Below are 13,436 nucleotides of genomic sequence, written 5' to 3'. Positions count from 1 at the left end.
TAAAAAGGATGGTCATTTGACCATCTTTTTTAGACCAAATACAAACACTTCATCAAGGGTTTCTTGGACTTATGAGGAAAGACAATGTGAAAGGAAAAATGCGCTTTACAAAAATCAAAGGGGACAGTCCACTTTGATAAGTAGACCTTACAGATAAAACACGCAATAAGAAAAAGTAGATATATCCCTTCCTCTAGAAACATCTGATGAAGTCTTGTGGTAGAGCAGGGCTTCTTAAACTTTTTCTACTTGCAACTCTTTTGTGTCCAAGACATTTTTATGTGACCTTGGGTGTGCAGGTGTATAAATAAATATACAAACAAAACGTGGATAATAAATCATAATTTTGTGATTCCTGCATTCAGTTATGAGACTCCATTTGGGTGACAAACTACAGTTTAAGAAGCTGGGGACTAGAGGGCCAGTTCAAGAATGTGGAAGACATGATTTCAAATTTTCCTACTTATAGCTATGTGGCCATGGACAAATCCTCCCTCAATCTCTCTTCCTTTGTAAAATGGAAATAGTGTTAGTATCTACTGCAGGTTATTGAGAGGATTAGATGAGATAACATAAATAAAGTACTTTTTAAAACTTAGTGTTAAATGCTCATCATTCTGCTTCATCTTCTTACCATAAAATTTTACAATATGTAAAAGCTTATTGTTGTTATCCTCTCCCATGCTCTTCTATTCTATCTTCACTGATACTGGAAGTAATTAAAGATCAGAGTCATGGGGGATGAGCAGGGGTGAGGAGGAGGTAAGAATAATAGAATAATTCTGATTGGAGAGGTGACTCTCCCCACCTTGATCCTTCTCCTTCCTTCTTTGAGCACTGCCTTTTTTTTTTTTTTTAATATCCAAGGTATTCTTTTAATTATCATGAATATCTTATACCTTTTATCTCTTCTCTGGTGAATGGGCCAGAGATAATGAATGGGCTCTAGAGAGAAAGGGGAGGGAAACAATCATTTGCAATGTAGGCCCTGTGCTGAGTGCTTTACAGATATTACCTCATCTAATAGAATATAAGAGAATGAGATTTTTCACATCGGGTTAATGCCATGGTTTATTTGGGACATTTCCTATCTGACAGGAATTTGTGCCATAGTAAAGAAGTTATTGTAAGGTTTAAATACAATCATTAACCTCAAGTCCATCTAAACCTAAAGAAAATTAAGAAGACTTGAATTTATGCTTCATCTTTTGAGGCTGATATCATAAAGAATGACTATGTCTTTACTACATTACTGTAATCTGTGCTCTTGAGCTTGCACTCTCTCCTTAAAATAATATGTAACTATATAAGTAAACTAAAAATATATACAAAGTATTGGTAGTTGGGGTGAGAGGAGGACTAGCTGATGGAGTGATCAGGACAGGGGATGTCCCTTGAGTTTTGAAAGGAGCTTGGGATGCTTCTATAAATATCTTGTGGTGGGTACTTTCTTTTTATCGATGGCCTCCTTAGAACATAGCCCTGATAGTGGAATCTCTGGGTCAGTGGGTATGGATGTTTTAGTTACTGAGTTTGCATAATGTCAAATCACTTTCCAGAATAGTTGTACTAATTCACAGTTCCACGTACCAGTGGGCCATCTCCTCACAACTGACTCAACATTGACTGTTCCCATCTTGTGTCACCTTGGTCAGTTTTCAGGGTTTGAAATGAAAGGAAATGTCAGAGTTATTTTAATTTCCATTTCTCTTATTATTAGTGATTTGGAGTATTCTTTAATTGCAAGTAATTTTCAATTCTGGAGCAAGGGATTCTGGGAGGAAAGGTAGAGAGAGAAAGCATTCCAGGCATAGGATTAAGGCTATCAACATAAAAAGTACATAAAGGAAAATAATGTGTAATCAGACTGGAAGGATGCATTAGAACCACATTGGGAAGGACTTCAAATACTAAACAAAAGAGTTCATCTTTTATCCTAGAAGTACTAGAGGGCCACTGGGGCTCTGAGCAGGAGGGTGACAGGGTCAGAAGTGGCCATTAGCGACTAGGTGAATGGAGCATGGACTGGAGAGAGGGGAACCTGAAGTGGGGAGAACAGTTAAGCTCCTTCAGTGGTTCAGGTGAGAGGCGAGAAGGGCAGTGATTCTGTGAGGGGGGCAGTGATTCTGTGAGAGGGGAGAAGTCACAGGTGAGAGAGTCATAATGTAGGTAGAACTGACTGGCCGCCAAGCACCTGGATGGACATGGGGATGAGGAAGATAGAAGGAGGCGGAGGAGGATACACATTTCTTAATATTTTAATGCTTGTAACTTAGCACCAGTAACAGAAACTTGTTTCTTTCTGCTCATCTCATTGGATGTCCTTTCTTTCATATGGATTTGTTTGCAAATGAAAACAATGCTACTAGTCAGAAAGTTTGTTTGTTCCAGGCTTGGTCATTAAAACTGAGAGAGCTCTGGTTTAGGAAGTAGAGTCAGATTTCAAGTACAGCCTGTAATTCATACATAGACCCACACTTAGAGGGAGGAGGAATCATACTGTATCACCCTTGGGAAATGTCCATTTTATACCTTGCAGAAGTTTAAGAAGACTAATTCACTAATTTTCTAAAGGCTGATAGCAAAGTCCATGGCCATCATGCAGGGACAATTTCAAGAATGAGTATAACAAGAAGATGAGTACCAGTTAAATGATGCGATCTGTACCTTTCTGGTTCAACACCTCAAATGATTTAAACATTTTAAGTGATTTTTAAAAATTAGTATTAGTTTACCACAACTCATTTTGAACAATGAAAAGATTAATTCAATTTGATATTTATGTGTTGAATATGTAATTATATATCCAATATTCACACAAAAGATTTATATATTCTGTGTTCTTTTTGTATATTCTGTATGAGATATACATACATATATATTAAAATAAGGAATACAGATTATGTGTTCCATAGTGTGTGTATAGATATATATATATCTATATACACACACATATATATATATATATATATATGTGGAGGTATATGTGTATATATAAATATATATTCTATGTTCTACATGATAACAGAATATATTCTATAATCTAGAATGCATACATGTATGCATATATAGTCTAGCTATAAAATATATATTTAGTATGTCATCTTATGTATATAGACTATATAGACTAAATCTATATAGTACGTACATATTTATACAGTATGTATATATACATATACATTTGTATATAGATATGGAAAATGTACATAGTATATATTCCATTTTTTTATAATATGATATACATACTATGCAATATGTAGTCATATAATCTCTTTTCTTCATGATATATAGAACATGAAATACATATGTTCTGTGTATTTTATGTATATTCTGTGTATTGTATAGAATTTAAGGTATTTATTTATACTGATAAGCTCAGGGATTTGTGCTATTTCTAAGTTGCAGTTTAGAGATGAAAGCTGGAATTTTAGTAACTCCTTAATAAACATGTGCTGAGAATAAAATTAAATTGAATGGAAGCTCTTAGGACATCAAGTAGATCAAAGAAGCGTTTGATTTGGCTTGATGAGAGTTATGCAGTGGAACTCATGACCAATCTAGTGTCATAACTTCTTCATCAAGATAGGTGGTGGTTGGTATGTTTGCAGGGATGTAATTACGAATTCTTGTAACTAGAGCAAATTCAATTGATGGAGAAGGGAGAAGAATAAAGCCCACCCTCAGTCCTCCCAGTCAATTGGAAACAGGATTTTGGTGTCAGCCAGTTCCTTAGAGAGTCCACTCTAGAAGCTGGTCGTGGGCCAAAGATTTTAGGGTCCTTGGGGCAGAGGATGGCTGAGGATGAACTAGTCACCCTGCCCAGCGATGGCTCTGCCTCCTAGCATTTGTCTTCCCCCCGCCTGACGGTTATACGTGACTTTTCTTCCTTGCAGATCTTGGATGAGGTGGAAAAACGCCGGGGCATCTCACCTGCCCTGGTGCAGCCGCTCATGAGAAGTGTCATGGAAGCTCCTTTCCCAGCTCTGGGCAAAACCATCACTGTCAAGAACTTCTTGCCGGGCTCTGGGACTGAAGTGAGTGATGGGACTTTTCTTGTTCTTGGAAAGAGGAGAGGCTCCAGCCAACAAAAACAGGCCATGGGAGCAAAATTCTAGTCTTTCCCTCATTTGGATTCCCAAGAGCAGTGCAAGGCACTCTCACCGGTCAGGATCACTCATGCAGTCAATCTGTTAATAAATATTTATTAAGCACCTACTATGTGCCAGGCACTGAACTAAGTGCTGGGAATACAAAAAGAGTCAAAAGACAAAACCTGCCCTCAAAGAGCTTACAGTCTAGTGGGGGAGGCAGCCTGTAAACAGATATATACAAGCAAGCTATGTACAGCATAAATAGGAAATAATTAATAGAGGAAAGGTACTGGAATCAAGACAGGTTGGAGTTTTGTAGGGTGAATGTCAAAAATTATACATGGATATATTTTGAAAATAAAAATCTTTAATTAAAAAAAAAAAAAGGCAGGTTGAGTAAGGCTTCCTGGGGAAGGTAGGATTTTAGATGAAACTTAAAGGAAACTAGGGAAGTCTGTAGTTGGAGCAGAGGAAGGAGTATGTTCCGGGCATAAGAACAGCCAAAGAGAATGCCAGGAGCCCAGATTTAAGACCATTTAAAATGGTCTTGTTAACTGCATATATTTAACCTATATTGGATTAGTTGCTGTCTGGGAGATTGCGGTGGGGAGAAGGGAGGGAGAAAAATTTGGAACACAAGGTTTTGCAAGGGTGAATGTTGAAAACTATCTTTGCATGAATTTTTGAAAATAAAAGCTATTATTTATATAACATATATACAGGTCTTATTTAGGGAAATAAAAGTCTATTTTAATATATGCACATATAAATATATTATGGTCTTGTTCAGGGGTCCTCAAACTTTTTAAATAGGGGGCCAGTTCACTGTCCCTCAGACTGTTGGAGGGCCGGACTATAGTAAAAACAAAAACTTTGTTTTGTGGGCCTTTAAATAAAGAAACTTCATAGACCTGGGTGAGGGGTATAAATGTCCTCAGCTGCCACATCTGGCCCATGGGCCGTAGTTTGAGGACCGCTGGTCTTGTTTGTGGAATGGCCAGGAAGCCAGTGAAGGATTAAAGGACCATCCCTGTCAGAGAATTAAGTATAAGGAGAATGAAAAATAGGAAGGGCTTTCAATACCAGCATATTTTGTATTTGATCATGGAGGGGCTAGGGAGCCACTGGAGTTTGTAGTGGGAGGATGGGTGACATGGTCAGCCCACATTTTAGGAAAATCACATTAATAGCTAAACGGAGGATGGACTGGAATGGGAAGAGACTTGAGGCGGGGAGACCCCCCGAGCAAAGCCTGAGATGGGGAGGGCCTGCATCAGAATGGTGGGAGTATCAGAGAAAGAAGGGGCGCCTTCAAGGGATGTGGGTGAAGGGAAATCTATAGTCTTTGGAAGCAGATCAACTGTGTGGGGTTAGAGAAAGTAGGAACCCAAAACAACTCCCTGGTTTCAAGCCTTCGGGCTGGGAAACTTGCTGTGTGCCAGGCCCTGGGCATATAAAGAAAAAGGGGAAAAAAGCAGAAATAGAGTGAGAGTGTGGCCCATCTTGTCTAGAACCATGTAAAACCTTGGGATGGAGGTTTTGGAAGAACATGGCCGTTTTTCTGCCAAGGTCATTTTTGGGGGCCACCTTGCTAACCCCAAATCTCAGCAGATTTTGGTTCTTTATTTAAGCTAATGTTCCAAAAGCATCTGTGGCTGTGGGCAATAAAGATAGGAGGGATTCCAGAATTCCCAGATTGATTGAGCTGGATAGACAGGGCCTTAGAGGTGAGCCAGCAAAGCCCGCTTTGTTCAGAGACTGACCAAGGGCTGGCCAGCCAGGAGTGATCTCAGGGGTTCCTGTTTCTTGTGTGCACTCCTTCCCATTACCTCCTTCTTCCTCCTCGATGCTCTTCCCTCCCCAACACCTCATGGGCCTGTGAGTCTAATAGACTCGGCTCTGCTGTTAACGAGCTGGACCAAGCTGAGTGAGTCACAGTCCCCCTGCGGGCTGGCTCCCTCTCTGCCCAGTCCTGTGCCCTCACCGCTGGACTCCTTCCTCTGGCAGGTGATTGAGCTGTGCCGGCCCCTCGATTCCAGGCTCGAGCATGTCGATTTTGAGTCTCTCTTCTCATCCCTCAGCATCAGGCACCTGGTGTGTGTCTTTGCCTCCCTGCTGCTGGAGAGGAGGGTCATCTTCATCGCAGATAAGCTCAGGTACACTCCTCACCGTTTTATTGTTGTATTCCACTTTGTGCCGGTGATAATCACTCATATAATAGCATAAGGTTTACAAAGCACTTCCCTGATCGCAGCCTTGACAAGTGAATAATGTCTGACTGCCGTCCAGCCAAGTGCTCTAGCTCCTCCATCCTCTTAAGAAAAAAATAAGTGCCTAAAAACAAAATAGCCACCCTCAGATCCCACTTAATTTATTCCCTAATTTTCACATCTAGGAGTGAGGCAAGAACAGAGAGAAAAGGAAGGAAAAAGAAAATAAGTAGATTAAATAAAGGGTCAGGCACTGGAATTAAGAGATTTGAAGTCTTTCTATAAAAAGTAGGACTTTAGTTGGGATTAGAAGGAAGCTAGGAAAATCAGCAAGACTATTTCTATTCTCAAGGAGCTTATATTCTTTTTTCCTACTTAATAGTGTTTTTTCTCAATTACTTATAAAGTTAGTTTTCAGCATTTATTTATTTTATTACAGCTTTTTATTTACAAGATATATGCATAGGTAATTTTTCAGCATTGACAATTGCAAAACTTTTTGTTCCAATTTTTTCCCTCCTTCCCCCCATCCCTCCCCCAGATGGCAGGTAGACCAATACATGTTAAATATGTTAAAATATATGTTAAATACAATATATGCCCATACAGGGTTATTTTGTTCGGCATTTATTTTTATAAGATTTTGAATTCAAATTTTTTTTCTCTCCTCTTTACCATCCCTAAGATAGCAAACCATAGGATGTAGGTTATACATGTACAATCATGTTAAACATTTCCATATTAATCATATTGTGAAATAAAATCAAAACAAAAGTGAAAATATTATGCTTTGATCTGCATTCACATTCCATAGCCCTTTCTCTGGATGTGGGCAGCATCTTCCATCATGAGTCTTTGGGAATTGTCTTAGATTATTGTATTGCTGAGAAGAGTTAAATCTAAAGGAACTTATATTCTAATAGAAAAAAGTCAGCAGATAAAAAAGAGCTAGAAAGTTGGAGAGGGGAAGAAGGAAAAGAAAGTTGGCGAAAAAGTAGGAAAAAAGACGTCAGGAGAGTGAGTTGGGCTGGAAGAACTGAAAGAAGCAACGTGATTGGCTAAAGCCAGAAATAGGAGGTTAAATTAAGAGAGAAAGTGTTCGATATTCAAACTAACAAACAAAAACTCAAGACTGTGCTTTAGCAAGTACACATGACTAATGTTGAATGAAGGAGGATGGTAAAAGGAGGAAAGTAGTAGATAGCATGTACATAACATAGTGGTTAGAATTCTGGACCTGTAGTCAGAAAGATCTGAGTTCAAATCCTGCTTCATACAGTAAGCATGTGATCCTGGACAAATTTAACTTGTCTCTGTCTCAACATCCTCATCTGTAAAATAAGGGATTTGAACTTAAGTCCCTTCCAGCAATAAAATGCCTGATACTATGATTTACTGTTTCTCAAATCAAAGAACTCCAGCAAGAGTCTCTGACTTAATATGTAAATTTTTGAACTTGCTAAGATTTAAGTTGACTTTACCAGGCTTAAACCCAAATCTTCCTGACTCCTAATCACTTTTCTTCTGAAAAACACTAAAATTGTTCCTTTCCGACGGAGGTTCATAACCTTTTTGGGGTCATGGAACTCTTGGCTACCTGGTGAGGTCTAAAGACCTCTTCACAGTGTTCAATCAAGCATATCTGCATAGGACATGAGAGACAAGATATGACAATATGGAAAATTTGGCGGGGTCATTTTGTGGGGAGAGAAAGTCAAAATTTGCAGTTGTCCTTCTTCCAATGGTAGGTCTGGTTACCTTAGTATTAACTCCCCCCATTAAAAATGTTGACAATTTACTCTATTTTGTCATATCCTAGCTTGGATTTTTAAATTATTTTTTTTGACTATTCGTTATAGTCTTATTGATTATATTTTAAAGTCTCATTTGGCAAATTAAGGAAAGAAGCCTAAAGCTGGAGCCTGGCAGCTGGGCAGCTCCCCAGTTCTCTGGGCACTGGGGAATTCAGACAAGAAAGATGAGAATCGACACTTCACTGACCAAGATCTGATTCCACAGCAGTTAGTAATATCCTCTGTTTTTTGTGGGTTTTTAAAATTCCTGCTTCCTCCCAACTCCCCCATGTTGGTGACTTTTAGTCAAGCGGTTCCACAGCCTTGGGTTTGGAGGGGATAGAGTCACAAGGCTTCAGAAACCAAGGCAGGATGTAGAAGATAACTCAGATAAATCTAGTTATTGATGTCCTGGCAGGTAGAAGTAGAGGTGTCCATTGTGGGATTGTACAGAGAGGCATTGTACTAGAGTGGAAAAACACTATAGTTGAAAAAAACTTGGATATGGACTCAAAAAGCCAGCGAGGCCCAGGAGGTAAAGTGCCAGGTCTAGAGTCAGAAAGGCTTACTCATCTTCCTGACTTCAAATCCAGCCTCAGACATGTACTGGCTGTGTGACCCTGGACAAGTCATTCATCCTGTCTGCCTCAGTTTTCTCATCTGTAAAATGAGCTGGAGAAGGAAACGGCAAACTACTCCAGTAACTTTACCAAGAAAACCCCAAATGGGAACATGAAGCATCAGACAGAGCTGGAAATGACTGAACAGCAATAAAAACAGAGTCAAAAGTCTAGAGTCTTAAACTTGTCTCAATATATGACTATGGGCAAGTATTTTTGGACCTTTGTTTCTTTGGTTTGTACTGGTTAGTACTTCTTAACCTTTTTGTGTCATAGATCTCATTGGTATTCTATCAAAACTGATCATTCTCTTCTCAAAAAAATTTTTTTAATTTTTAAAATTATATTTAAATTTATATATTTTTATATATAATTTAAATTAAAAATTTAAATTTATAACTGAAAAAATGCTCAATTTCAGTTAGAGATTAGTAAACATAATAATGTAATTTCCCTTTTTCACTCAGGTTCACAGATCCCCTGAAATCTGTCTGGATCCCCTGAATTATATGATCTCTCAGTTCTTTTACTTGCTCTTAACACTCTGTGATCCTTTCCTAGAGTTGGACTGGGGAAAGTACAACCTAGAAAAGAGGAACAGGTTCAGGAAGGTGATGGAGAGGGAGAGAGAGGGTGAGTGAGGAGAGAAAGAAGAGAACCACCATTCTCTGAGGGATACTAGCCACACAACACATTGTCCATAAGGACACAACATGGTATGATAGAGCACTAAATTTGGAAACGGATCAGGGTTCAAATCCAGCTCTGCCATCACCTGTGTGATCTTAGCAAATCTCATCTACTCTCTGTGTTTCCTCATCTATCAACTGAGTAGATTGGATTCTGTATTTCACTGTTTCAGTGGAACTGGCTGATCTAGTTCTAGTAGATGAAAAATCTCTAGCTCTCAATCCCATGAACTTTTCTGAGATCTGAGAAGAGATCTCAGGCTCCCTGCTCCTCATATTGCCAAATTATCATATACCAAGTGCCACTTTTCCCTACACAGAAGGAGAGAGGTTGCTAGGGAGTAGTGAAAAATCAATTATTTAGAAGTTTGTTGGCATATCATTAGGAATAATGATTAACTTTCTTAATTACTGAGGGCTGCTTGGAAATTCAATACAAAGCATTAGATGGGGAGATATGTTCTTCCAGGTCTTAACTTTAGCAAACAACAGTATCACTTGTTCAAGGTCACGTGAAAGTCAGTAATACAGTAAGCAAATGAGGACCAAAATTCAGATTTTCTTTATTCCCAGTTCAGAATGCTTCTTCTTGAATAAGACTGGCATTCTTTATCTTTTTTGAGGTATTGATCCCTTGAACAGCTGGGTAAAGCCCATGGAACACTTTACAGATTAATATTTTTAAATGCCTAAAATAAAAAACATAAGATTACAAAGGATATAATGTTTCCCCTCCAACTATCCATATTTCATGGATCCCCAAGTTAAGAATCACTGTTTAAAGACAAAGACTTAGGTACAACCAGTTGTTTCTATGGCCAAGGGCTAATTGTTTAAGGGAGAAAGCTTCCACCCCATCTGAGTTGTGAAATGGAAGGCTTGTGAAGAGCAGACATACTTTTTGTCATTAATGGCCGTGATCTAACAGAGGCCCCAAGTTCGACAAGGACAACAATAAAATTTTTTTTAAATGTAAAAAAAGAAAAGCTTTGGGTATTGAAAGAAGGCTAAGCAGAGTCTCAGTCCATGAATTGGCTAATTGTTCTTGCCTCATGACAGACATTAACCCACATAGGTTTGCTAGCCATAACATAAACCTCTATAGTCTTATTTTCATGGTCACTGCTACTGAATTATTAACCCATTGCAAGAGGAAATACCAGGGAATCACACCACATACTGTGGAAGCGAGGGGAGTGTTTTTGAGTTGAGCCAAAAAAACAGATGTAACAAGTATACAGTGCCTGCTTGATTCTGTTTCATCTTTCGAATGGACATTGAGTGTTTCTTAAGGTCCTGTCAAGCCAAAATTTGGTGGATGGAAAGGAAAGAATGTTGGGGGCGGAGGTGATGGAACCTACTGTTGTCAAAGCAACCCAAGTAAATATTCCCATAATACTTCTATTCCCATTCTCCCTGCTGATAAATCAAAAGAAAAAAAGTTTATACTCTCCTTCCACATCCTTGTGCCCTCCCCCTTTTCAAAGCTTTGGTCAAACTGCAACAGAAGCCAAATCTACATCCAGGAAAGGAAGCAAACACATCTTTTTATAATTAATATAAAAGAAAAATATGATTCAGGATAAAGAAATTATTTTCCTTTTATCTTTTTAGGTAATCTCCTTGGTCCCTTCTGGGGATGCTACCACCCTCTGCAATATTAGAAAGCATTTATTAATATTAAATTCGAACCACTGGCTAGTGTACCGATTAGGTAGTCGATCTAGATAATTACTGAAATTTTATCTTATCCATAACATATGTTTACATGGCATATTTGTGTAACTACATCATTAACAAGTAAATACATCCCTCTGTATGGGCATAAATATGTTTTTGTGTTCCATTAGCTTATTATCAATGATTTTCTCCTTGAACTTATAAATCCTTCAACTTTAATTACCATATCCTTCTTAGAATTTATAATTCTTCATCATGTTTGCAAGGTACACCCTCTCTAGGCAGATTAATTTATTGGAGGCACCATGCCTGTAATTTTAGTAGTTTCTATGCTTTGGATTTTAAAATACAATTTCTACAATTTGCATTTTCCTAAACACACATAATTCAACAACTCGGAGATTATAATACATTATCTAGACAAGTATACATTTACTTTTAAATAAGTTTATTATATTAAATTAAATGTTATTATAGTCATTTAAGTGAGTAAAGCAATGTATAAATACAAGCTATAATATAGAGAAACAGGAGTGATAACCTTATTCTGAGGTCAGACCTTCATGCCCATTTTAGGTTCAGAGAATTTAGAATGGAAAGAGACTTCTCAAATCTAGTTCAACTGAAGTGTTGAATTGTTATTTTAAGATAACATATCATTTGAAACAAGATTTAAAGAAATACTCAATGTACATATAGGCTGATGCCTTTTCACCCTGATCTTTATTTTTTAGCCATTGCTATTTAACAACTTTTTTTTTTCCAGGTTAGATTCCTTCCCCCATTATGTTCAATTTCCCTATTTTGAAGGTTATGGATCAGCTGTATTGTGAAAACTTGCTCTTCCCAATCTTCTTAACCTGCTTAATGTGTCCCAGAGCTTGCCTAAGATACTTTTATTTAATGATGTAGTGGAGAAATCACCCAACAGGATCAGAAGATCTGACCTTTAGTCTTGGTCATTTACTAGCCAAATGACACTGGGCAAATTACATACTTTCCAAGCTTCATTAACTTTATTTGTAAAATAGGAATAATAACGTTTTGACTTTTTTACTTCCTAAGTTTTTATAAGTGATGAACTTGGCAAACTGGAAAGCAATATGTAAATTAAATTATTATTATCATCAAAATGAGCACTTGGCCAGTGAGTCATAAAAACAACTTTCTGTAGCATCTCTTCATTCTTTTCCTGTTCTAAAAAGAAAACTCCTATTGTCCACACTGGCTTCTCTTTTATAGACACTATTAGAACTAGAATAGACCTTCAAGATACTTGTTTCAATCCTGTCATTTTATAAATGAGGAAATGGAAACCCCAACAGATAAAGTAATTTATCCATAGTTATACAATTGGTTGGAGTCAGAGCCAGGTTTGAACAGTAAGTCTAATAATACCTTTTCTACTACCACTATGTCTTTCCTCATGATTCAGAACTGTCATAAAGAAAATATAATGGCCACATACATACCACTCTCCCACATATACACATACATACACAATGTCTAATTGTCGATTTGACATTCATATTCTTTTAGTTATTTTTATCACCCTTTACCACCAGAGTAGAGTACCATTTTACTGAATTCTGAAGAGATCCAATGAAATGACCTTAGCAACTATTATGATTTTTACAACAGACAAAAACATACTGTCTATTCAAGCTGGCAAACATATATAGAGCACCTCATATATACAACAGACTGGGTGAGGTATAAGGATATGAAAGTTAAGACTGACAGACTACCATAAGGAGTTTATATTCTTTTCCCTTGCCCAGTGGATCTCCAAAGTTTCTCTACAACCAAAATTTTAATCAGAGATTCATAAAAATCACAAAATATCCTGGTCATTTAACCCAACATGTACCTATTTGAGAATCCTCCAAATAATCAAAAGTAATATTCACCGGAGGACTTTAGTGATCAATGGAATAACTGCCTGACAAGATATCTCTTCTACTATGGACAGCTCTGGTTGTTAGGGAAGTTTCCTTCTATCACACTAAAATCTATCTCTCTGCAACTGCCTCCTAGTTCTTCTGCCCTCAGGATCCAAGGAGAAACAATCTTTTATATGACAGTCCTTCCAATATTTAAAGATAGTCACTTTTTTTTTCTTCTCCAGCCAAACATTTTCAATTCCTTCAACTAATTCTTGCACGGGTATGATTTCTTTTCTTCTTACCATCCAGGTCACTTCATCATGAAAGGTGACATAGTACAGTGAAAAGAACAATAACCATAGAGTGAGAGGATCTGGGTTCAAATCCCAGCGGTCCTGAATTCAAATCCCATCGCCACTATTTACTCCTTGTATAAATTTGAGCAAATCACTTAATTTCTCTGCACT

General features: G+C 37.7%; 1 protein-coding gene across 1 annotated transcript in view; it reads left to right on the top strand.

Moving 5' to 3' along the window:
* DENND2A (DENN domain containing 2A) overlaps window positions 1-13,436 on the top strand; it is a 105,767-nt gene that overhangs the window by 76,856 nt on the left and 15,475 nt on the right. The window contains exons 13-14 of the mRNA XM_031939200.1: window positions 3,894-4,034; window positions 6,099-6,247. Of these exons, the coding sequence (XP_031795060.1) occupies window positions 3,894-4,034; window positions 6,099-6,247 (290 nt within the window). The remainder of the gene's footprint in view (window positions 1-3,893; window positions 4,035-6,098; window positions 6,248-13,436) is intronic.

Source organism: Sarcophilus harrisii, chromosome 5, assembly GCF_902635505.1.
Source record: "Sarcophilus harrisii chromosome 5, mSarHar1.11, whole genome shotgun sequence".
Classification (NCBI taxonomy): domain Eukaryota; kingdom Metazoa; phylum Chordata; class Mammalia; order Dasyuromorphia; family Dasyuridae; genus Sarcophilus; species Sarcophilus harrisii.
This window is presented reverse-complemented; position numbering and strand designations above follow the sequence as displayed.